Source organism: Callorhinus ursinus, unplaced genomic scaffold, assembly GCF_003265705.2.
Source record: "Callorhinus ursinus isolate GAN/ISIS: 27379988/994484 unplaced genomic scaffold, GSC_fseal_2.0 scaffold55, whole genome shotgun sequence".
In the NCBI taxonomy this organism is placed as follows: Eukaryota; Metazoa; Chordata; class Mammalia; order Carnivora; family Otariidae; genus Callorhinus; species Callorhinus ursinus.
This window is the reverse complement of record NW_027397117.1, coordinates 624,556-647,632: the sequence shown is the minus strand read 5'-3', so window position 1 is coordinate 647,632 and position 23,077 is coordinate 624,556. Positions and strand designations below refer to the sequence as shown.

The window sequence follows — 23,077 nt, the reverse complement described above, 5'->3', positions numbered from 1 at the left end:
CTCCGGCGCTGGAGTCTCCACCCCCCCCGGCGGGTTCTGATTAGCCACTTCCGACGCGTCTCGGGGCCGCGATTGGTCCGCCGGGTCCCTGAGCCCGTCTCCCCCCGCGTTGAAGCGACTACGGCGGCTCCAAGGAGGGGGAGGGGGTAGGAGGGACGGCCGGTCCCGTCAGTCAGGCAGCGGGAGCCGCCGGGAGCGGATGGCGGCGGCGGTAGCGGCCCCACTCGCCGCCGGGGGTGAGGAGGCGGCGGCCACGACCTCTGTTCCAGGGTCTCCGGGTCTGCCCGGGAGCCGCAGTGCAGAGAGGGCCCTAGAGGAGGCCGTGGCCACCGGGACCCTGAACCTATCTAACCGGCGCTTGAAGCACTTCCCCCGGGGCGCGGCCCGCAGCTACGACCTGTCAGACATCACCCAGGCTGGTGAGTGCACCCGGCCCGGTACCCGGCAGGGACCCTCATTTGCATGGCCCCGCCCCTGGCTCGTTTCTCGCCGGGCTCGAGAGTCTAGCCCGCCCCTTCACCTGACCGTCGGGGTTCTCGACCCCGCCGATTTGCATAAGCCTGCTACCTCCCCCTCCCCACTTTGAGAACTACCAGACAATGGACACTTTTCTCGTTCGCACGGAATGCCCGGCGCCCCGGCCGAGCGTTGTGAGAATTCCCCGTCTTCTGCTTCTCTTTATTTGCATATCCGCGCACCTGTAGAATGGTCCCGCCCCTCACCTGGTTGACTCATTTGCATGACCTCTTCAACCTCGGTTCTGATCGTTCCTTAAAGCAGCCCCCACGATCCCCTCTGAGGACTCCTTTCTCTTCCTGCACTTCGTCTCCCAGCTCTTTCCTCCCCGTTCCACCGAGACCCGAGCAGCCTTAGGCCCCCCCCCCTTCCCTAGGATTTGCCCCTAACAACCTGGTGTTTCTGTTTACTGTGCTTGTTGTCCCGCCCCCTAAGGTCGCTGGCCCTCTCCACTCTTCACTCAGCTAGCCTATGGGAAAGAAGCAAATCTTCCACCTCCCCTAACGCTGTTCTCCTCGAGCTCTTCCACCTATTATCCTTGACCCCCGTATCCGAGACTCCTCCTCCTTCTTGCGTCTGTGAGGTCACTATGGAGCCTGTGACCTCATAGGGACCCTAGAATTCCCATTTCAGCTTCTGCTTTCCCAAGGGGGAGGGACTTGAGGCAGTTGCTGAAAGGAAGGAAATCTTATCTCCTGGCTAGGAGTGCTGGGAAGCTAGAGACTGTCCCACTGCCTGTCCACTCCCCCACTCACAGATCCCTCTAATCATGCTCCCTCCTTCCTGGTGTCTTGCTGCCAGGGTGTGGGGGACTCTACCATGACAGGTGAGTCAGGCCTCAGCTGCTCAGGAGGCAACAACCTATGACCTTGGGCTGGCAGCTGGGGGGTGGAGATTGGGAGTGGGGAGGAGGACTGCATTCCCGAAGCCCCACCCTAGCCTAGCCCAGGGTGGGACTTGGGGCTGGGTGAGCGTCCTCCCGTCCTCCGGATGACACTGCTCTGCGACAGCCTGTATTTCTTCTCCAGCAGGTGCCTCCTCACCTGCAAACACTCAAGTGGGCACAGGCACTCTCTTTCCTCCACTGTTCTGGGGAGGACCAGTTTAAACCTCTCCACTTTTCTTGGGCTGCTGGGTAAACGCACTTGCCCACCATGCAGTGAGTGACTTCAGGGAACGGGTGAGCCCCAGGAGCCATTCGTCTCCCTCTCAGTCTCCCCCAGCCGCCTAACCCCCAAGCTCCAGATTGACCTCAGCAGCTGTGTGACACTCGCCCGTCTGTTCCCTTTCCCCTCCCCCTTGCTTGTTTTTTGACAAAGACCAAATGTTATTCTTTACTTCCTTAGGGCTCTGCCTCTGTGAGTGGACTCCTGGGGGAAACTACCAAGAACTCCCTGGCCCCTCCCAGCTCCTGCCCCCTCCCACCCCCCTCCACCAGCATTCCGGCTCAGGGTGCAGGCAGTTCTGAGTGAGCTTGTGTGTTGAAGCGGGAAAATCCCAGCTTCCTGAGGACCTCTTCCTGTCCTGCTCTCCACGCAGAAACCCTGAGTCCTTTCTGGGCCCAGGTTGTAGGCCAGGTGGAATCTGTCTCATCCAGAACGTTCTCCTCTGACCCCTCTCCCCAAGCAGAATGCTTATAGTTTGGGGTGGAAAAGGGAAGTGACAGTCAGTGTTGCCCATACCCTGTGCTCTACACCTCCTTGCCCTCCAACCCAGACTAAACACTTCAACACTCTGCCACATTATTTTGAGCCCTATCCTGCTTTCCCAACTCTTTCTGACCCATTGTTTGCCCTGCATATTTCCTATTGCACAGGTCTCTGATATCCCCTGGACTCTGTTCCTTGGGGCCCCTGAAAGTAGGATGAATCCTGAGGTGGCGGGGAGGGGCGGCTCTCGCAAAGGAGAAGTGCAGCTCATTCTCTTACAGACCACATCCTGTGCCTCCTGTGCCCTGCCTCCTCCAGCCTGGGCTCCCTTCCGCTCCTAGCTTTTGCCCCCACCACTGCTTAGCCCGTCTTGTCCTCCACCCCCTTCATCCACAGCATGCGCGCGCGCGCGCGCGCACACACACACGCACATTTGTAGATGCAGGGAGAGCAGGCAGGTGGAGGGCCAACGTAGGAGGACTGCATCTGGCCGTCTCACCCTCTCCGGAACTTGGTCTTCTCTCTTGACCGGTCTTCTCTCTCTGCATACCAGGGCTGTGAGCAGAGAGGGAGATAAAAGGAGGCCTGGTACATCAGGCTATCATCCGCCCTGGTAAACATAGGGCCCACCAGAGACGGAACCTGACAGATCGTTTCTACTCCATTTCCTGTCATGAGACTCATTTCCTTTGGGGATATACCCCAGCTTCCCTCCCATCAGCTTTTGCTCACCCCTTCCTGGGGAGGGCTGCCTAAGCAGCTCACCCAAGTTCTATTGCCAGGGACATCCCCCTGCAGGCCCTGGGCCCCTCCCAGTGCAGGCGAGGAGAGAAAACAGAGACCCAGGCTTGCAGAGCTCTGAGCGGTTAGTGTCCCCAGACTGGCGGAAACCCCAGAGGCCTGACTCCTTTCACTGGAGTGGCAAGCGACCGCTTGAGATAAGGGGTGGTCATAGGCTTTACCCTCCCTACTTCCCTCCCCGCTTCTCACCCAGACCAAGACACCGGCAAAAGAGCTGAGTGCCTAAAGCCGGGGTCAGTAAGAGAGGAAGGAGAGAAAGGCCGGTGGGGCTGGAAAAGGGTGGGAAGGAGGCTGGTCCTGAAGAAGGTGTATCCGGATGGGAGGGACCTGAGGACTCCAGCTTCCACCTCCAGCTTGGTCAGCTCGCCTTCCCCTCCTGGTCCTTGGGAGTCTGTTCCTTCACAGACCCTTGGACCTGGCTTGCTGATCCCAGGGGCTGAGGAAGAACCGTTGTCCAGTGTGTCAGGAGCCTTACTTATTCTCGAGAGCCAGACTCTAATGACCCTTGGCTTCTTCCCTGTGTTGAAAAGAGGTTGAGGCTGGGGACAAGGCCCCCCAAGGAGGGACGGAAGAGGGATGAGCTATTTCAGTGGTCTCCCCGGGGGGCTTACCATATTCTTATCTCGAGCCTCCCGGCCCATTACTTTGCTGTTTTCTTTGGAGCCCCAGCCTTCTCCATAGAACAGCAGTAACCACAAGAGTTCTAGAAGCCAGTCACCCTTTCCAGGGTAGTCCTTCATTTGTGTATTTGAAGGTGGTGGTCATGGTTTGTCCTCCTAAGTCTGAGCTTCTCCAGCCCAGTGACCCTACGGCCTTTGCTGTCCTGGTAATGCTTGGAATGTGCTCGGTTTTGCAGAAAGCTTCTCTCCAAGGAGCCCAGGTTTATAGGCCTGATTCTTTAGGTCCAGTGGGGAGGCGGACAGCTGGGCAGCTGGCTCTAGGAAAGTTCAGGGCCCTGCTGTCCAGGGCTGGGCCTGTCCACAGCTCTCCCCTGACACTTGCTTCCAGACCTGTCCCGGAACCGGTTCCCTGAGGTGCCGGAGGCAGCATGCCAGCTGGTGTCCCTGGAGGGCCTGAGCCTCTACCACAATTGCCTGAGATGCCTGAACCCAGCCTTGGGGAATCTCACAGCCCTTACCTACCTCAACCTCAGGTAGGGAGGCACGGCCAGGCAGGGGCAGGGAGGGGTGGGAGCCCCAAGTCCCAGCACACGGTACCCCGAGTGCTCCTCCCAGAACCCTGAAAAGAGGAGTGCCCTGGGGACTGAGCCCCATGCTTTTCTCCCTTCCATAGCCGAAACCAGCTGTCATCACTGCCACCCTACATCTGCCAGCTGCCCCTGAGGGTGCTCATTGTCAGCAACAACAAACTGGGAGCCCTGCCTCCCGACATCAGCGCCTTGGGAAGCCTGCGGCAGCTTGTGAGCACAGGGAGCAGAGCAAGAAGAGGGGCTGTTGAGCCAGGCACCAGGGGCCTTTGGGGAGTTTGGGGAGGGGGGGACCAAAGGAGGTGGCCAGAGACCGGAGGCAGTTTCTGATGCCCCTGGTCTCGTGGCTCCTGCCCTACTTCTTTCCTCATTGCAGGATGTGAGCGGCAATGAGTTGCAGGCCCTCCCGGCAGAGCTGTGTAGCCTCCCTTCCCTGCGGGACCTCAGTGTGCGCAGGAACCAGCTCAGCACCCTGCCTGATGGTGAGGAGAATGAAGATCTGGGGGGTGTGGGGGGGGGGAGTGTGTATGTCTACACTGGAGAAGTCGCAAAGACTCTTCACAGAACATCACTGTCCAGGTGCCCAGGGTTTTGCAGTGTATAAAACAAACTAAATTATTTGTGCTTGACCAGCAACCCTCTGAGGCTGGCAAGTCATAGGTTATTAGCTCTATTTTCACAAATGAGGAGCAAGGCACAGAAAGGAGAGTGGGTAAGTGTGTTGGCACCCTGTAGAATTCCAAGGTTGCAAGGGGCCTTTGGGATCACCCAGGGTCATCACTCACCCAGTGGGAGCTCTCGGGCACCTGAGTCAGATGATGCCCTATGCCTCCTCCCCCAAAGATTCTGAGTCAGTGGAGCCATGAGCTGGAGCCCAAGCAGCCCCCAACCCCATTTTAACAAGGTAATTGTGATCCACTCTGACATTTGATAGTCTCTGCTCCAAAGTGGGCCCCCCCTTCCCTTATTCAGCCAGCACTGTTGTGTGCGTCCTGTGTTTTAGGTGGGGGTCAGGTAGATGTGAGTGATGTCACTCACACCAGGGGCCAACTCTGAAAATGTATGGGTTTCATGGGGAGAGACAAGTGGAGGGACGTGCTAGAACGGGACACGGCAAGAGCTGCGGGAGCCGGAGGGAGGCATCTGCTCGGGGAGCTTGAGGAAGACTTTGCCCCAGAGGCGTGGCAGGCGCTGACCTGTGAAGGAAAGTTCTCCTTCCTTCTGCATCCCAGGCAGAGGAAGCCCATGTGCAAAAAAGCATGTGGGTGGGAGCCAGGGCCAGGTGGGAAGAACCGGAGCCATGCTCATCTCGGTTTTAAAGAACAAGAGAGGGGAGTCAGGTGGTCACCCATTTTCTCTGGGCTCCCCCTAGTCCTACTTTGGCCCCTTTTCCTTCTAAGTCGGTAGCAGTGTAAACAAGCATTTGATCAGGGTGCTCTCTGGGCCATAAGAGAGACCCTAGCAAAATGCCCTGGGGACACAGAGGAAGGAGCAGTGAATTCCAACCTGAGTGTCTGGAAAGATTTCGTGGAGGAGGCAACACTTGAGCTGAACTTTGAAAGGTGGTCACAGAAATGAGTGTCCCAGCTGAGCAAACAGCATGTGGAAAGGTCCAGAAGCCGAGGGGTTGGAGGTTGTCTGATGTGGTGTGAGGGTGGGCAGTGAGATGGGAAATGTGGATCAAGCCAGATCATGAACACCTTGACCGTGCTGGGCCAGGGAGTGGTGAGTGTTATTCTGTGTCTCTAGTCATCACTCATCCAACTGTGCATGTTTGAGAAGTAGAAAAAGGCACCCTTTCCTGTGGGTGGGCACAACCTTGCCTGGGGTGGGAAGGGCTCAGCTAGTAAAGTTCGGGCGGGATTGCAGGCCCCTCCTGCCTAGGTGCCTTTGTGCAGGGCACAGTCCGCTCACCCTCAGCAGCCTCGGCTGCAAGTCATGGAAGGTGTTTGAGCCGTGCAATGTCACGGTTTGGTTTGGGTCTCGTGACAGTCACTTGGGCATGAAGGAACGGTTGAAGTATGGAGTGGGCAGGGTGGGGCAGGGGAGAGAAGCACATGAGATGGGCAGGAGCTCAGGGAGGGGAGGCCTGGAGGTGGGCCCGATTTGAGCAGGAAGGGAAGCAGGGAGGTTGTTCCTGGGGAGTGCCCTCAGCCAGCCAGGCCAGAGAATGTGGTGGACCCAAGGGTGGCAAGTGGGCCAGAACAGAGGGCAGAGGAAGTGAGCACAAGGCCCCACCCTTGGGCAGGTTCCTGACTCTTACCTCACCCACCCCCAGAGCTGGGGGATCTTCCTCTTGTCCGCCTGGATTTCTCCTGTAACCGTGTCTCCCGCATCCCGGTCTCCTTCTGCCGCCTCAGGCACCTGCAGGTCATTCTGCTGGACAGCAACCCCCTGCAGAGCCCACCGGCTCAGGTGAGGGGTGAATTTGGGCTGGACCATGGGGACAGGGCTGAGAATGGGTAGGAGTTGGGAGGTGAGTCCCTTTAGTAGCCAAGCAGGATCTGGGGAAGCCCCCTTCGCTTCCCTTAACCCCTACCATGTGCCTCCTTATACCTAGATCTGCCTGAAGGGAAAACTTCACATCTTCAAGTACTTGTCAACAGAAGCTGGGCGGCGCGGGGCGTCTGCACTGGGGGACCTGGCCCCTTCCCGCCCCCCGAGTTTCAGTCCCTGGTAAGTCCCAAGTGGGAAGGAAGGAAGCCCCTGGTTACTGACTGCCCCTTCCTGGCAGCACAGACTCGATGGTTTTCGGTGGGAAGATGGGAGGGGTTGCTGCCCGGTACTGGACTGACCAGCTCTCCCTGGCGGCACCAGCCCTGCTGAGGACTTGTTTCCGGGACGTCGGTACGATGGCGGGCTAGACTCGGGCTTCCACAGCGTTGACAGTGGCAGCAAGAGGTGGTCTGGAAATGAGGTAAGGGCCTCCTTTCCACGAGACACTGGGGGGTCTCAGCCCCCGGGGGGAGAACCTCTGAGTCAGGTGCTTGGTGCCACTGAATATCAGAGTGACATTGGTGTCTAGAGTGGTCTTCTTCCCTTGCCCGGGTATCTCAGGGAGGGGCTGGCTCAGCAGCAGACCCCAAGGGCATGAACCCCATGAACCCCCAGCACCACAGAGCAGCTCTCTCCCATTTTTGCATTTCTAGTCAACAGATGAATTTTCGGAGTTGTCCTTCCGGATCTCGGAGCTGGCCCGGGAGCCTCGGGGGCCCAGGGAGCGGAGGGAGGATGGCTCTGGTGAGTGGTGGGGTCAGGGTAAGGGGGCTGGGGTCATGGACGAGTGCCTGGAGGCCCCCAGTGCTTGCTGACATGCCCTGGCCTCCCCAGCTGACGGAGATCCTGAGCAGATTGACTTCATTGACAGCCACGTGCCTGCGGAGGAGGAGCGAGGCGCTGCTGAGGTGAGGGTCCCAGGGCCGGTGCACATGCCCTGGGCGGGGGCGGGGGGGGGGGGGGGCCGGCGCGGGCTGGGGGGGGGGGGGGGGACCCTCCCTCGACCCCTCTGCTGCTCTTCCCTTAGGAGCAGCGGCCGCCAGAATTAAGCTCTGCGGCAGGGGACGCCGAGAAGGCATCCAGCAGCAGGTACCCCAGAGCCCCCTGAGCCAGCACCTCCTCCCGCCACGCCATCCCCCTGGACCCTCCCTCCTCTCCCGGACCTCCCTCTGCTTCACGGTCCTGCCTCTCCCCTCAGGCGGGAGGAGCCCGCGGGGGAGGAGCGGCGGCGCCCCGACACCTTGCAGCTGTGGCAGGAGCGGGAGCGGCGGCAGCAGCAGCAGCAGCAGCAGCAGCACAGTGGGGTGTGGGGGGCCTCCAGGAAGGACAGGTGTGAGCAAAGGGGCAGGGTTGGGGGGGGCCTGGAAATGAGTGGGAACGAGCCCTCGTAAGCTCCTCTGCCCCTCGGGGTTGGCGGGTCCCCTGCCTGTGCTGCTGGCCCCACATCGCCTTCATTTTCCAGTTTTCTGAAGCTGGGGATCAGGGCTGCTGGTGGAGGTGCTGCTGCCTCGTCCACTCAGGCCTCCTACAAGTATGTGCCCTCCCAGATCCACCTCCCCGAGCTCTGTCCCCGCCCACCGTGCCCCTGCCCCTCCTCTCTGATTCGCTTTCTGTCCGTCCTCAGCGGCATGCCTAAGTCCAGTGGCACCCAGCTGGGAGCTTCAGGAGGGCAGGGAGCCCCTGCCCCCGCCCCCCAGGAGCCCCTTCCTGCAGCTGGACCAGGTGGGACACGGACTGGGGGAAGAGGAGGGGGGACTGCGTAGGTGAGGGGGTGGCTGGGGCCCGCTGGCCTGAGGGAAGGGGCTGGGACTCTGAGGGGTGTCTTTTCTCACCCGTCCCTGGCTCTGGCCCCCAGCAACAGTGCCTGCTCCCCGGCCACTCGGCTCCATTCAGAGACCAAACAGCTTCCTCTTCCGTTCTTCCTCTCAGAGTGGTTCAGGTGGGTTTCCCCTGTCCCCAGTGCTAACCCAGCCCTCACCCCTGGGCTGCGGACACCCCTTCTGGCCTGGGAGTTCTCTAGTCTATTGTCTCTTTGTGTTGAAAATCCCATAAGCACAGGGGCGCCTGGGTGGCTCAGTTGGTTGGGCGACTGCCTGCGGCTCAGGTCATGATCCTGGAGTCCCGGGATCGAGTCCCACATCGGGCTCCCTGCTCAGCAGGGAGTCTGCTTCTCCCTCTGACCCTCCCCCCTCTCATGCTCTCTCTCTCTCTCTCTCTCTCATTCTCCCTCTCAAATAAATAAATAAATCTTAAAAAAAAAAAATCCCATAAGCACAAAGGCAGGAGATGTGGGTGCCAGACACTGCGACCCAGCTAGGAAGTCGGCGGGGCGGGTGGTAGAGACGGCCCACGTTCCTCCTCCTTCTCCAGGCCCTTCCTCACCAGACTCTGTCTTGAGACCTCGGCGATCCCCCCAGCTTCTGGATGAGAAGGAGCTGATGGCACAGCTGCGCCAGGTAAGAGCGGTGGGGCCCGTGGGGCAGGGCGGGGTGGGGCCTTGGCGGCTGCACCAGGCCTCCTCGAGTTTCCTGGCTTCCCGCCGCATCCTGTGGGTGCTTCCACTGAGGACACAAGGGGCGGGCGGGAGTCCCCACCGACCCCTCCCCCTGCCCCCACCCTCCTGCCTCCCAGGTCCTCGAGTCAAGGCTGCAGCGGCCCCTGCCCGAGGACCTGGCGGAGGCTCTGGCCAATGGGGTCATCCTGTGTCAGCTGGCCAACCAGCTGCGGCCCCGCTCCGTGCCCTTCATCCACGTGCCCTCACCTGCCGTGGTCAGTTGGGTCCCAGGGCGGGAGGTAGGGGGTGGGACAGAGGACTGCCGGGCCTCGCCCTTACGCTCTTCTCTTTTTCCTTTCTCGCCCTCCCCCAGCCAAAACTTAGTGCTCTCAAGTCTCGGAAAAATGTGGAGAGTTTCTTAGAAGCCTGTCGAAAAATGGGGGTGCCCGAGGTATGGGGGGGTATGTTCTCGGGAGCCCAGGGCTGGCCCCTACTATAGAGAGTGGCGACGTCCTGGGCTCAGCTGAGCATTCCGCACGGGTGGCAGGGTTCCATTCACAGGGGTGTCTGCTCCCCAGAAGGAAGCATGTCCGCGCGTCCCTGCCCTGCACGCCTCCCTTCCCTGCACTGCGCATGTTGGCGCGGCTCAGGCCCCGGCACGTGAGGGCAGCGGCGGGCGGGACTGTGTCGCTGCTGCTGCTGCTGACGTCTGCTCTTTGTCCTTGTCCGTCTGCCCCTACTCTCCCTTCCCAGGCCGACCTGTGCTCGCCCTCGGACCTCCTCCAGGGCACCGTCCAGGGGCTGTGGACCACCCTGGAGGCTGTGAAGCGGGTGGGGGGCAGGCCCCCCCCGCCCCTCTGGCCCCCCTCTGGTCTGGGCGGCTTCATCTTCTTCTACGTGGCCCTCATGCTGCTGCTCTATGTCGTCTACACTCGGCTCCTGGGTTCCTAGGACCTGAAGTCACCCTTTCTCCCCGCCCCCGTCGCCCTATTTCTATTTATGACTCCTTTGCGACCCCCGTCCCTACCAGTGGTGCCTTCAGCCCCTACCAAAGACACTAGTGAACCCCCTCCCCTCACAAACACTGACCTCAGAGGCCCCACTCTGGTGCACCCAGACCCTGGGCCCCCAGCCTCTGGCCACCCTCCTGTAGCCCCTTCCCTTCCCTCGCCTCCCAGTGCTGATGGTGCCTTCATTCCCTCCAGGCCCTGCTCCCTCAGAGGGTAGATCTCAACCTTCCTCCTTGTGCCGTCCCCCCCCCGTCCTCCCACTGTTATGGGGAGCTAAATTATCTATATTTTGTAGAGAGAACTCTATATTTGTAGGGGATGCAGGGGCCCAGGCTGGGTCCCTGTCTCTGTGTATAAATTGTACAGACCGTGGCCGCCTCTGTGTGTGTGTGTGTGTATGTGTGTGTGTGTGTTTGCGTCTGCTCCTGCTGTGGCCAGGCCCAGCCCTGGCCGTGCCCCTGAGGCTCTATTTGTCACCCTGCCTGTTCCAGCATTTCCCTCTGGAAATGACAGGTCTCTCCTCCCCTGAGCCGTGGTCCCCTGTGTCATCGCCCTTCTGTTACCTGCTGGCAGCTTCCTTGCGTCTCCTTTGCCCCCAAGCCGTGTCCGGGGTGCCCCTGACCTTTGCCACCTCCACCCGAGGGGCCATCCTGTCAGCCCTGTTTGCCCAGGCTTCTTTAGGGTTTCTCCCACCCTGCCCTCTGAGAAGGGCAGGGAAGCCAGAGAACAAGGTGACGTGGGGAACTTAACCTGGGCCCCTCCCCCCAGGAGTCCCTGTGCCAGCCCCACCACATCTTGGAAGAGGAGGGGGCCCCGGGAAGGGGCCTCACCTACATCGCTGCTGTCGTCCACGCACTGCTGGAACGGCCATAGAGGTCCAGGCCGGGGCGCAGGGCTCCGACCCGGGCCGGGAACCCAGGAACAGAGAAGACAGCCGCGCCCGGCCTCTGCTCCCTAGCAAGGACTCTGGTGAGGGCGGCCTCGGGCCTGGCCCTGTTCCTTGGGCGCCCCCCCCCCCCCCCGGCCCGCCCGAGGGCTTGGAAGCCGGGCCGACCCGGCGAGGCGCCTGGCCGCATCTGGGTGTGGCCAAGGGTCTGGGATAGAAGACGCGCGGCGGATGTTGTGTCAAGTGCAATAAAGAAGAAGCCGGGCCCTCCAGGCTGCCCTTCGGGGTGTGTTAGTGTGTGTCGGTCTGCGGATGAATGCGGTGCGTCGCGGGGCAGGAGGCGCCAACACGCCGGCGCCGGGGTTCTGCAGCTGGCCGCGGCGGGGCGCCACTCCTCCGTGCGGGACGGCCGGCGGCGCGCGGACCGCGCCAACCCCGCCGCCAGGGGGCGCCCGCGAGACCGCGGCGGGAGCGCGCGCCACGTGGCCCGGAAACGCGCTGGGCGGTGCCGTGGTCGCGAGGCCCTGAGAGGTGGGCCGGCGACGTGGGCTCGTGGGGCGAGGGGGCGGGCCGCTGCAGGAGGTGGGGGCCGCGCGGGGCGAGGTGGGAGGCGCGGGCGGCGGGGACGGCGCGGACGCGGGGCGCAGAGGTGCTGCCCGGCGCTGCCCTCCCCTCCCCCAGACGCGGCATGTTGCCCCGGCCGCCTCGGCTGTGGGACGCGGGCAAAGAGCAGGCGCCCACGGAACAAGGCCCCTCGGCGGGCGGTGACCCCGGCGGGGCATGGACCTCTGGAGAGGAAGCACTGGGGCAGCCAGGGACTCCCCCACAGGACAGGTGAGGGGCTCCGCCGCAGGGAAATGCGACACGGGGCCCACCGTGTGAGGAAATCTCAGTCGCCCACGTTGAGGAACGGGTGTGCTGAGACCCCCTGCCCCGGGCACCCGTGGCCCTGCCTCAGAAATAGCCGGGGAGGCCGTGAGGGCTGCAGCTCAGTCCCCCCCCCTCCCAGCCCGCAGCCCCGCTCCCGAAGGCCTTCCTGGACCCGGAGAGCGCAGCTGCTGCCCTGGGCCCCCCCAGGCCTGGCTGCCGTGCAGTCCCCGGGAGCCCCAGGTAGGTGCCGGCCTCGCTGCCTCTACCCCGCCCCCCCCCAACCTAGAGCCCTTTCCACCGACTCCTGAGCCTGTTTTAATCTCTTCAAGTGTTCCCTCCCCCAGGCGCCCTTCCCCCCCACATGGCCTGGGAGGTGGCCCCCTCAAGGATGACCGTGCTCGCCCCGTGGGACCCCCGCTACAAGGCTAAAGCAGGACCTGGGCTGGTGTGGGTGAGTTGGGAGTATCTCCGCCTCTGGCCTTGGGATGGGGCAGGGGTGCCCTGGGAGGGGACCGAAGCTCCAGCGGTCTTTCCTGCCCCTTCCACAGGGGCCCAGCTGTGCGTCAGGCGCCTCCTTCTCAGGCCGGACCTTGTGTCATCCCTCGTTCTGGCCGCTGTGTGAGGCAGCCCCAGGCCGGGACCTCAGGCCCCTGGCCCCAGCCACAGGGTATCAGAACGGAGAGCATGCGCCCAGGGATGCAGGTACTTTGCTTGGCCACCCCGGGCCCTGGCGGTGCCCTGCATGAGCTCGTCGGGGAACCAGTGCGGCCCTCGCTGGTGTGGGAACCGCAGCCTGCTGCCCTACCGGCTGCTCTTCTCCAGGGTTCCCGGCGGTGTGCCGTGAAGCTGTCTTTCTGTCAGACCCGCTGCTGCCCTGTGGGCAGCGGGTCCCCCTGTACCTGTCGGAGGCCTCTCAGCAGGTGAGTGCAGTTCCTGCCCTGGCCTCGCGCCAGTCCTCCTGCAGGGCTTGGGAGGAGACCACTTCTCCCTTCTCTCTCCTCAGGTCACCGGCTCTCTGAAGCTGCTGCTCCCACCTCCTGTCATGTCTCCCTGGGTCCTCCGCACCCCATCCCCGGGCTGCTCCACTGCCTGGCTCAGTGGGCCTGAGCTGATCGCCCTCACTGGCCTCCTGCAGATGAGCCAGGGGGCTCCGAGACCTGCCTCCCCGGGGGCTCCCATGCCCCCTGCTGGCCCCCCAGACCCTGTGGCTGATCACCCAGGCCCCAGTGGCAGCCCCAGCTGTTCTCATTGCACTGACCCATCTGTCCCACGAACCCCAGACGCCCGTTGAACATAGATAGCTCTTTTGTGGGTTGAGTGGGATCCCCTACTCCCCCAGGCAGGTTCTGTTGACAATAAAGCAGTGTTTTGGTTTGCAAACAGGCTTCTTGTAGCAAATGAGTAGCGGAGTGGGGCATGGAGACAGGGATGGGGGTCTCTTCTTCTACATGGCTTAGGCTGTCCTCCCCTCAAATTTTTGTTACTCATTGGTCACCCCTGCACCGGGGCAGGGGAACCCATGGACCTCAGACCTTTCCAGACCAAGCAGGACCACTTTAATAGGGCGTGGGGTGGGGGTGCGGGTCCACAGTACAGTATGTGGAAGACAAACATATGGAAGCAAGAAGTCCATCAACTCCACCAGGCTCCAGAGAAGGGAGGATTGTGTGAACACATGGCTGGCACTGGAAGAGGGAAATTAGGAAGGGAGCGGCACAGCACTTTTGGGAGGCAGTAGAGGTAAGACACCTGGTACTTCAGCCCTCTTGCTCTGGCGCCCTGGGGCGGGGGACTGGTTCTTAGGCCGGGAGGAGACACAAGGCAGGCCCTGCAGGTGCAGGGTGGGGAGGAGCAGGTCCATGTGGGACAAGTCATTGGAGGCAGGGTCCGGGGCCAAGGCTGACCTGAGACTCTGGCGTGATGCTGTGGGAACTCTGCCAGGAAAGAAAGGATCGGGGCTTTGGCTGAGGAGGCCTGGCGTTCGTAGGGGTTTGTGGGTGGGAAGAGGGGAGGGTGGTTCTAAAATTTTCTCCCTTAAAAGAATCCAGCTTCTTGGGGAGCCTTTCCTGAAGAATTTCCAGGTACCACATCTGGAAGGGGTGGAGTGGGCAGCAGGCCCTAAGGGGGCAGCTCAGAGCTTCTGCAAGTTGCAGGTCCTAGGGGGCCTGCGAGCCCCTCTACTTTGGGAACAGGTCCGGGAAGGCGTTCATAACTCTGCCCTGTTTTCTCCCCTCCTCCCCATCCATCCCTCAGCTAGACAGGGCGGGGCTGCCCACATCTCCTCACCGGAGCCTCTCTGAGGTTCTGGAACTCGATGCAGGCATAGCTGTGCTGGCGGTTCCTGACGGACCCGGGGGCGTCACCTCGAGCCTCCAGCGGAGGGATCAGGTCCAGGTCCACGTAGTTGAGGTGGCCGTTGGGGGCTTCTTGTATGGCACTGCCCATTCCTAAGTAGTCCGGGGCCACGTACTTGATGCACACGTACTCCCCTGCCAGCTCTGAGGGCGGCTGCAAGGAGGAATGAGCCGCTGCTGGTCCCCAACGTTCCCCGATGCTGCGGCGGGGGCCTTGGAAGGAAGGTCCAGGCCCCCCGGCCCCGAGCTCATAGGAACGGGGCAGGGAGCTCGAGGGCGAGGACCCTGGCAGAGAGCGGCTCATGGGCACGTATTCGCTGCCCCCGCAACCTTGGAGCGGGTGGTGGGGAGCTGCGGGGGCAGAGGCCGCAAGGCGAGGGGGTGCCATCACCATGTAGCCACCTGCTTCGCCACCCCCCATGGGCTCATAGTCGCTCTGGGCTCCCATGGCTATGTAGCCCCCTCCCCGCTCCAAGCCCTCGGGCTGCGAGGCTGCGGTAGCCGGCGTCTGGAGGGTTGCTTTCCCCCTTCTCTCCCCCAGGCCCCTGCAATGGCTCGGGCCACTTGACTGGGCTGCCGAGGCCAGGGTCGCATAAGGTTGGGAGGTGGAGGGTCTGTAAGCGCTCGTCGGGGGATCCCTTGGCAGTGGCTCAGCCCTGCCACCGGCACTGCCATCCCCGAGTCGCTTCATGGCGGCCAGTACGGTCTCGTGAATGCTTTGGGCCACCACAGCATCGGGGGCCTGTAGCCACAGCTCCCCGGGACCCGTGGGCGCCGAGCGGCCGAGCTCCAGGAAGAAGAAAGAGTCTGCGTGGCCGCAGCGGCGCACACTGAGCAGGGACAGGCGCAGGGCGGGCGGCGGCGGCGACGAGGACGACGACGACGACGAAGCCTGGGTGTCCCCAGAGCCTCTGCCCTTGGGCTTCCGCAGCAGGCTCAGCACCCCCGAACCCAGGCACAGGCGGTAGCCGCCGCTGCCCAGGCCTCGTGTTCGCCCCAGTCCCTTGGGGCGCAGTGTCACGGGCCAGACGTCCTGAAATGGAGCGAGAATCCAGGCGGCGGGGTCCTCGTGGAAGCTGGGACCTGAAGAGACGGGGCTGGTCACAGGGGGCTCCTGGGCCCGGGGGTTGGAGTCACTGTGCCGTGAGAACTAAACGCGTGTAAACGCCTCATGTTTGAACTTGATTTCAGAGACTTATGGGGAGGGACAACCCACGATAAACTAAACTCGCCATCACCCAAGCCCCGGCTCCCGCCCCCCACCCCCTTCCCCGGCCCCGGCTCCCGGGCCGCCCGGGGCTCAGGCCTCACCGGCGGCCGCGCGCGCCTCGAGCAGGGCGCTGTACCACGCCTGCTGCTCCGCTTCGCAGGCCGCCGCCACGCCCAGGCTGCGGTCGCGCGTGTAGAGGACGATCAGGTGGCGCTGGCGCGCGTCCACGCGCTTGCTGATGGTGCACGCACCCGCCAGGCTCACGCTGAGCTTGGGCGGCGCTCGGCCGGCGCGGAACTTTTTCTCGCTCTCGTAGCACTCGAGGCGCGGCGGGTCGGCGCGGAGCACGAAGAAGCGGCGGCGCTGGGACTTCTGCTTGCGCAGGTGGCCGCAGAGCCGCACGTCAGCGGGACAGCCCCAGGGCCGCGGCAGAACCAGGGGCAGGCCGGCCGGCTCGGACTCCGGGGCCGCCGGCGGGCCACCGCCTCCGGGCTTCATCCCGGGCCAAAGGCAATGTAGTGGCCAGAGTAGGGGCTGAGACTCAGCAGAGGTGGGGTGGAGGCGGCGGTTTCCGGGGAGGGGGACAGCGTCCTGACAGGTTGCCACCCGTCTTGATGGCCAGCGTCTCACCCCTGCTCCGGACTTGAAGTTTGGGGCCGAGGGTCTGCGGTGGCCCCTCGCCGCGCGCAGCGTGTGCCCCAGTGACTACCCGGCGGCCGGCGACACGCGGGGCTCCAGCGGCCTCCTCCGAGGCTCGACCCCGGCCGGCTCCCCGCGCCTCCGATCGCCTCCTGCCCCCTCCCTCCCTCTGCCTCTGCCCACTGCTGCAGAGTCCCCACCCCCGCGGGGTTAACCCTTTGCGCGCCCCGGGCGCTGGCCGTCGGGCCGTGGGAGTGAAGTCTGATTGGGAAAGTCTGGGAGAGGCGGCCTCCTCCCCACCCCAAACACCCTTGGGCTGGGATCGCAGGGGCGGGGAGTGTGTGGGCGTCTCCACGGATCCGAGCTGACTGCTAAGGGAGCCGCGAAGTGAGGCCAACGTGAGTGGAACTGGGTCGGGAGTGCGCAGTCCTGGCGATTAGGGGACGGCCCTTACAGCGGCGCCACTTCCCACTCTAGGCGTCCAGCACCTGTGTTCCCAGCCCCCTTTCCCCCAGTGGTTCTATACTCTTCCTTCCCAAGCCAGCCTAGTTGCCAGGGCCACCAAGCATTGGGCTGTGCTGATTTCAGCAGAGCTGGAGGTTCGGGTTCTCTCTGGGTTGAGGGTGATAGGAGGGCTCTTCAGATAAGTTAGCCACCAGAATTCCAGTCAAGAGGCCACTGAAGGAGAACCCGTGACAAAACCATCTCTCAGGGGCACTTCCCTGCCACTGCCCTCAGCCCCTTCTCACCACCACTGTCCAAAAAGGCTCTGATTAGAGGTGCAGACTCTCTGGCGGAGGTACCCCTTGCCTCTTACATCCTAAGATTTTGAGATAGGTTTGGGATTCAGACATTTTACACCCCTCTTACACCACAGACTCCTGCTGGGGGGGATGGCACTGGTCACCGCACACTCTGCAAGACACACCAGGCGTTGACGCATGGGTGGGAGCCTTAGAGGACCTTGTGCTGTCACTGTCGTGGCAAGTAAGAGCTAAAGCAGGGGGAGGGGGGCGAGGGTTGAGGAGGGGAAGTGGGCAACCGAGGACCCTGTTAAAGATGGCATATGGGGGCGGGGGAGGAGATATAACAAGAGTACTGAAGCCAGGGAAGCCTGTTCTCTGCCTCAGACCCGTCCAAAGGCCACGACAACCTGAGCTGGGAGGGCTGGCCTTCCCACCTACGCTTCTCCATTTCCCCAGGCCTGTGAGGAAGGGACTCTTCTGGAATACTGGGGAAGCCAGTGGTGCAGTGTGCGTGCAAGCTAGGGTCCTCGAACATCTTTTCAAGGATCATGTTGAGAGTGAGATGCATGGAACCAACCAGCATGGTGAGGATGGGCGTCTGGCTAGTAGGCAGGTGGTGCCCAGGGCCCCCACCAGGTGCATCCGGGTCAGCCGTAGCTTCCCAAGGTGTGGGGGAGGCGTCGGCAGCTCATGCGTGCCCCGGGGCCAGTGGCAGCCTCTGCTCCTGGTGGGTATTGGCCAGGGAGAGGCAGGTATGTGATAGGTCTATAAGCGGCCACCAAAACAGAAGTATGTTCAAGGCCACTGCCTCCAGTGTGGTCTCGACAGATGTACGGTGTGCAAAGGAGCGAGCAAGAGATCTGCAGGCCCCTCCCCTTCCCACGCTTGGTGCGGCTCGGCTGTGCTCCTGGCCTGGAGCCTTCCTCTCCAGGTTTGATTTGAAGCTACCCACAGGAGGGGCTCTTCATCCTTACTCCTTCCCAATCCCCATCAACCAGGCCACCATGCAGCACCCCAATCCTCATGAAATCACGGCTGCCTCAGAGAGACCAGCTCCTGCCTCAGAGACCTTGTGTAACTGAACCCCGAAGAGCTGGGTACGGACGGAGCAGGAAGGAGCTGGGATCTGAGTACCTGGGCTCTGGGCAAGCAGCAGCGGCACAGTGGGTTGGCAATCAGCACCAGGTGATTAAGCGTGCCGGGTACCAGGAAAAAGCTGGAGCCAAACCACTGGCCTAATCAGTTGCCCTAGCAACAACGTTGCCCTTGGCCCTACCCAGATGAGATCTATTTTAGCCTGTTGCCCTGGTAACTCCAGCTGCTCCCCAGGGACAGGAAGTGGCAGAACCCCAGCTCTGCTGGGTGAGAACACCTCCCCCAACCCGAGGGGTCTCCCTGTGCATCCCTCTGTTGGGTGCAGGGGAGCCGTGGGATGGAATCTCCCCATTCTAAATCCCTATGGAAGAATCTTTTTACCAGTGACAGGAGCCTACGGGGAGGAGGCTGGGGTACTAAGGCTGTTCCTGTCAGCCCCTCCCTCCTCCATCTGGAGTTCTCCCCAATCTGTGGAGGGGGATGCAGGGACAGCCTCCATCTCTTTCCTTCACCAACGCCTCCCCCCCCCCCCCCCCCCCCGCCATGGCTCCCAGGCTCCAATGTGGAGGGAATGGAGTTCTTCATGGCCGTCCTGGGGACTGGCTCCTGCGTTGTCACCCACGGGGGGCAGGTGACCTGCTGAAGGCTGGGGCCAAGCCAGAGGGCTCTCCATCTGCAGAGCATGGCCACAGCATTGGCCGCTTGGTCGGAAGCCCAGTGGGAGCCTGGGCGAGCTCCATACCGTGCCTGTGGCCCCACGGTTTGTCTGCAGCCGGGGTCGGATGTGTAACCACCGGACAGGGCCGTGCAACGACATGCTGGGGGCGAGGTAAGGGGAACACAGCCCAGTCATTTAAACATTTTCTAGGAGGCCAGGGATTTTCCCATTCTTTGCTGCTCGCCTGGATACCGGAGGCCCCATGGAGGCGGCCCTTGTGGCTGCTCCGTGCTGGGATTGGCAGCTGTGGTCCTCGCCTTGGCCTGTGCCCAGGGAACTCGGGTTTTCTGTCCTGGAGTTGGAGGCCGACCCAGTGTAACTTCTCTGATTGGTCATCCTGCCCTGGCCAGCCAGCTGGCGAGAGTCCAGGTTGGACAGAGTGCCCTGGGGTGCAGGGAGGGGGACCGCACCGAGCAGTAAGGAGATCCTTGGGAAACAGCTGGAGTGTGACTGAAACTCACAGCAAGGGCCCTTGCAATTTCACCACCAAACCTCAGTGCTTTTGGTTACGGAAGGGAGTTGGGGGTGGCTGGGGAAAAGTTAAGAAAAGGCTCCTTCTCCTCCTACACAACAGGCCAGCCTCCTCCCCTTCCTGGTTCTAAGCAGAGAAAATGGGAAACACAGACAGGGACGGGGACAGAGAGGTAATCAAGTGTGACAGAGACAAATACAGGGAGAAGGGGACAGAACGTGAAAAACCCAGGGATGGTGGTCCACCCTAGGAGATCCACCAGGTGAAGGAAGGAGGGAAGGCGCTGGGAGCATGGAAACACAGACCCAAGACAGGATGGGTTCTGAGCCTTGCAAAGGTGGGGAGGCCACGCCTGACTGGGCAAACAGCAGCAGCTGGAAATATTTCTAGAGAAGTCCTCAAGGTAAATAAAGTGATAATACAGTCCCCACCTCTCCTTGCTGTCCTGCTGTTAAAGGTCATTGGGCGGAAAGACCCAGAGAATCCCAGGAATGAACAGCTGAAGGGCCAGAGTCCCTGCGCAATGTGGAAAAGGGAGGAACGTCTCTTGATAGCAAGGCGGAACGCTGGGCCTCTCCTCTGCCACGTGAGGTGTTGAACCCACACTGGCCACCTTGTCACCACACAAACAGCCCGGACACCATGGCTGTTGACACAACATCCTCAGGTAAAAACAGTCTGGGGAGGGGCCAAGGATGCCCCGGCCTGGGAGCCGGTCTACTCCTGTACTCAGGTCCCACCATCTCCATCTTGGAGTGTCACTGGCACCCCCCGGAGGAGTCACCCCCTCACTGCAGCCACCTAACTCCCACTGCACTGGCTCCCACTGCTAACATGGCCGGCAAGGAATTCCTGTCCTTGGCCAACAGCATCAGCATCTTCACGGACCCATCAGTCACGCTGGGGTCCCTGGAACTAACCCAAAGTGAGACCATGAGAGCCATTTCCTTTTTCTTTCAAATGCAGTTCTTTTCCAACATTGCCTGCAACAGCTTTGGTGCAGAGATTTCGGGGGGTGGGGGAGGCACATGGGGAAAAAGAAAGGAAAAAAACCAGCCAATTGCACAAAGCCTTTCCCTGGAAAAGCCCAGGCTCTGGGGCGGTCAGGACTTGTGACTGCCCTCCCCACCACCCTCTGGAGCTCCGGCTTTGCTGGTCGAGGCACAGATGGGGATCCATTCCACTCCCCATGTGAAAGAGCTGTCTGGGAGCAGGAGAATGGCGGCATGTGTATATATATCTCTGTGTGCACGTGTGTGTGTATATATAATAGGCTATATTAGAAAATTCTCTATGTATAAATATAAAACACTGGTATCCAAACATGACACCACAGCAAACTAAAGTGCTTGACAGGAGCTGGGCATGTCTAAGTATGTAGGTAAAACTATTATTCATCCTGAGTACCCAGGATGAGGGAGGGAGCTGGGGAAGCAAAACCATGGAGGGCCTTCTGCCCTGGTAGGGGTGGGAGGAAAAGGGGGATGCTGGCCCAGGCGCCCCCCCAGCCCCTCCTCAGCCTTCTCAGCCTGTCTGACCACTGTCCCAGGTCAACACCATGCCGCAACTCCACCTTGACCCTAATTTTCCCACTGTGCTCCCGTCCACAAGGAGACCAGTGTTGGAAAATTGGGGATGGGGGAAGGCTTGCTCCCACAGGGGAATGTGGGTCAGTCTGTGCCCACAGCTTCCTCTGCCCACACTGTTGGGAGTGAAGGGCCCACTATGTATGCTGAGGGCAGGAGAGGAGGATTATATTATTGTCATTATAATTAATAATTTGAGAAATCAAACATCATCACTCCTCTAGGCCACGCCCTGCCTTCTCTCCTCCTGGGCCTCCTGCCTGGGTAGGGGCTGGAGGGAGGATGGGAGGAAGCCTTGGGGGCAGCTGATCCAGGAAGCTGCCCTTTTATCTGCAAGCCCCAAGCAAAGCATTAGCATCTCCACCGTGCCCAAAGAGCCCTTCCCTACAAAACAAAGCCCATTCTGGTCTCAGACCCACAGAAATGCCACAGGCAAATGGTCACCAGAGCTCCTGGGAGTAGAGGGGCCCCAGAGGGCAGGGAAGAGCCCCCCCCCCAGGACAAAGTGCTACAAGAATGGGTTGGTGGTTGGAGGTTTGGAGGCAAACGGGCTTGACGAGGATCCAGTCTGGAAAGAAACAACCACAAATTAGGGGATTAGGGGAGAAGAGCTGGAGGCCAGAGAAAAGATGCAGTCCAGGATTCCTTTCTCCCCCAGAATTACTGTGCTGAGGGTTGTGGGAAAGTCAGTGGGCTGAGGCGAGTAGGGGGCGGGGGAGTGTGGGAGACAACAGGGCCCACTGACTAACCCACTCACCCCTGCGTGGCCAAGGCAGGGCTTCACGAGGGAGGGGCACAGCTTCCGGCCCACATTGCCCCGTTCTCCTCCAAGGATTCTGTCCCCGACCCCCAGAGAGAGGCCATACCCGCACTCACCATGAAGGGGTTGGTAGAGGTCCCAGCTGGCTGGCTCAGTTGCCTCTGCCCCAACTTGGCTGATCCTAAGTCGCTGAAGGAAGAACCTGGAAGCAAGAGCAGAAACTCAGCTGACATAAGCCCTCCCCTCATGCTGATGCTGACCACTCCGTTGGGCCTCCCCGCAGGGCAGGGACCGCTCCATCCTACAGCGGCAGCAAGAACGGACCTTTCTAAAGTCGGGGATTAAAAAAAATAGTAATAAAAAAATAAAGTCGGGGAATAAGGGTATGGAGCAGAGTCAGAGAATACAGGCAGGTCTGTGGCTTCTCTGGCCCCCCCCTACTGGTCCAAAAGGGAACTAGCTCAGATGTCTGGCTCCCTAAGAGTCCTAATATTCATTGCCACCCCCCTGCATCCCCGCAGGCCCTGGGGGTGGGGAATGGGGGTAAGAAAGGAAGGTGTGGTCTGAATCCCTTACCATTCTGCTGCTGAGTCATCGAGGTCTGTGGGGGGAACAGTGGCGGGGGGAAGGTGCTGACAAAGGCCCTGGTGGGTGGCACTGTCTGGGGGAAGCCAGGCCCCGCACTGCTCATCCCAAAGCTGGGCCCTGTAGAACGAGGACATGAAGTTCAGGCGAGGTTCTGGAAGGCAGGCTGGAGAACGGTTCTTCCTAGATCTCTCCATGATAGGGACATGGGATAGAGTGTGACCCTAACCAGAGGTACCCAGTAAAAGTACCCCGAGTGAGCCATGGAAGTCTTCAGCTTCCATGCAACCTAGCAAACCTGCCCTCTTCCTGTCCACGGTGGCCTGTGGCACGGAGGGCACAGCGGTGCCCAGCAGGGGCGTGGCCCAGAACTGGGGTCAGCTGCCTGCTTCTATTAACCTGCACCGATGAAAGCAAAGTACTGGCCCTCTATGTATGTGCCTCAGGGGTCTCATCTCTAAAAGTGGGCCGGGCCCCTTTCCTAGGGCTGCTGGGCAAAGCAAATAAAGGCTGCAAGCTCTCAGCAGTGGAGTTTGCCACACCGGTCAGCGGTCAGTGGTGCTAGCTGCTACCAGTCTCTCCTCCCGGCCTCAAGGTTTTTAAGAACAACAACAACAACAAAGGCAGGGGTGGGGGCGGAGGAGAGCATGCCTCTGAAGAGAGAAGAGCTGAGGCTGCGGAGGAATAGGGAGCGAGGAGATCACAACACTCGGGCTGATGAGAGCAGGGACCAGGGGCAAGGCTGCAGGTGGGCCACAGAAGGGGGGTGCGCACTGCCGAGGGGCAAGAAGGGAGAGTCACCGCCACGTCAGTCGCAGAATCGGCTCGGGTCAGTAGTAGCCTGCTTTTCGTAATTCTGAAATTCTGATTCTGGGGCTTGGGTGCTTCTACTCTTTGCCCACTAGGCGGCCCGGAAATTCAACCTGGTCTGGCCCGGTGAAGAGAGGAGGACTGAGGCTGTCTGCCACTCCTCCTGACAGAGA

At 61.3% G+C, this 23,077-nt stretch overlaps 4 protein-coding genes and 1 long non-coding RNA gene across 22 annotated transcripts in view; 3 read left to right on the top strand and 2 right to left on the bottom strand.

Annotated features, from left to right (window-relative positions):
- Positions 1-148: 148 nt before the first annotated feature.
- On the top strand, positions 149-11,331 carry LRCH4 (leucine rich repeats and calponin homology domain containing 4). 3 transcript variants are annotated; one of them, XM_025864657.2, is made up of 18 exons: positions 149-419; positions 3,975-4,119; positions 4,260-4,386; positions 4,550-4,655; positions 6,452-6,588; positions 6,734-6,849; positions 6,991-7,090; positions 7,323-7,413; positions 7,504-7,577; positions 7,697-7,758; positions 7,868-7,999; positions 8,132-8,200; positions 8,294-8,391; positions 8,525-8,608; positions 9,040-9,125; positions 9,301-9,438; positions 9,537-9,614; positions 9,917-10,935. In XM_025864657.2, exons 1-18 carry the CDS (start codon positions 200-202, stop codon positions 10,112-10,114), a joined length of 2,061 nt encoding a protein of 686 aa, XP_025720442.1. In that variant the 5' UTR covers positions 149-199; the 3' UTR covers positions 10,115-10,935. The 3 variants fall into 3 exon arrangements, with proteins under 3 accessions (XP_025720442.1, XP_025720443.1, XP_073740228.1); XM_025864658.2 differs by lacking the exon at positions 9,917-10,935 and adding an exon at positions 10,942-11,331 and having other exon boundaries at positions 151-419; XM_073884127.1 differs by lacking the exon at positions 149-419 and adding an exon at positions 1,184-1,342.
- Positions 11,332-11,375: 44 nt separating this feature from the next.
- Positions 11,376-13,667, top strand: SAP25 (Sin3A associated protein 25). Of its 7 annotated transcripts, none has more exons than XM_025864667.2 (7): positions 11,376-11,590; positions 11,741-11,893; positions 12,069-12,169; positions 12,274-12,380; positions 12,478-12,631; positions 12,752-12,849; positions 12,933-13,472. In XM_025864667.2, exons 1-7 carry the CDS (start codon positions 11,376-11,378, stop codon positions 13,218-13,220), a joined length of 1,116 nt encoding a protein of 371 aa, XP_025720452.1. In that variant the 3' UTR covers positions 13,221-13,472. The 7 variants fall into 7 exon arrangements, with proteins under 7 accessions (XP_025720452.1, XP_073740241.1, XP_073740243.1 ...); XM_073884140.1 differs by having other exon boundaries at positions 12,259-12,380; XM_073884142.1 differs by lacking the exon at positions 12,933-13,472 and adding an exon at positions 13,575-13,667 and having other exon boundaries at positions 11,889-12,169; positions 12,259-12,380.
- On the bottom strand, positions 13,461-20,606 carry LOC112817524 (uncharacterized). Of its 5 annotated transcripts, none has more exons than XM_073884129.1 (3): positions 20,084-20,606; positions 14,216-15,366; positions 13,461-13,614 (listed from the first exon to the last, which is right to left on the bottom strand). In XM_073884129.1, the coding sequence occupies exons 1-3, from the start codon at positions 20,604-20,606 to the stop codon at positions 13,486-13,488; spliced, it is 1,803 nt and encodes a 600-aa protein (XP_073740230.1). In that variant the 3' UTR covers positions 13,461-13,485. The 5 variants fall into 5 exon arrangements, with proteins under 5 accessions (XP_073740230.1, XP_073740229.1, XP_073740232.1 ...); XM_073884128.1 differs by lacking the exon at positions 13,461-13,614 and adding an exon at positions 13,627-13,757; XM_073884131.1 differs by lacking the exons at positions 13,461-13,614; positions 20,084-20,606 and adding exons at positions 13,627-13,757; positions 15,595-15,993.
- Positions 16,286-23,077, top strand: part of LOC112817530 (uncharacterized) — a 14,501-nt gene continuing 7,709 nt past the window's right edge. The window contains exons 1-4 of one of the 3 annotated variants that reach the window (XR_012375673.1): positions 16,286-17,119; positions 17,335-18,063; positions 18,528-18,802; positions 19,621-19,959. This is a non-coding gene — a long non-coding RNA (uncharacterized lncRNA). Of the gene's footprint in view, positions 17,120-17,237; positions 18,064-18,527; positions 18,803-19,620; positions 19,960-23,077 lie in introns of those variants that run through there. The other 2 variants (XR_003206411.2, XR_012375672.1) reach the window with 2 other exon arrangements.
- Positions 20,107-23,077, bottom strand: part of AGFG2 (ArfGAP with FG repeats 2) — a 22,444-nt gene continuing 19,473 nt past the window's right edge. For all 4 annotated transcript variants that reach the window (XM_073884136.1, XM_073884137.1, XM_025864662.2 and 1 more), the window contains 3 exons: positions 22,086-22,214; positions 21,626-21,711; positions 20,107-21,317 (listed from right to left, as the gene is read on the bottom strand). In XM_073884136.1, the coding sequence (XP_073740237.1) occupies positions 21,258-21,317; positions 21,626-21,711; positions 22,086-22,214 (275 nt within the window). In that variant the 3' untranslated portion in view covers positions 20,107-21,257. The remainder of the gene's footprint in view (positions 21,318-21,625; positions 21,712-22,085; positions 22,215-23,077) is intronic.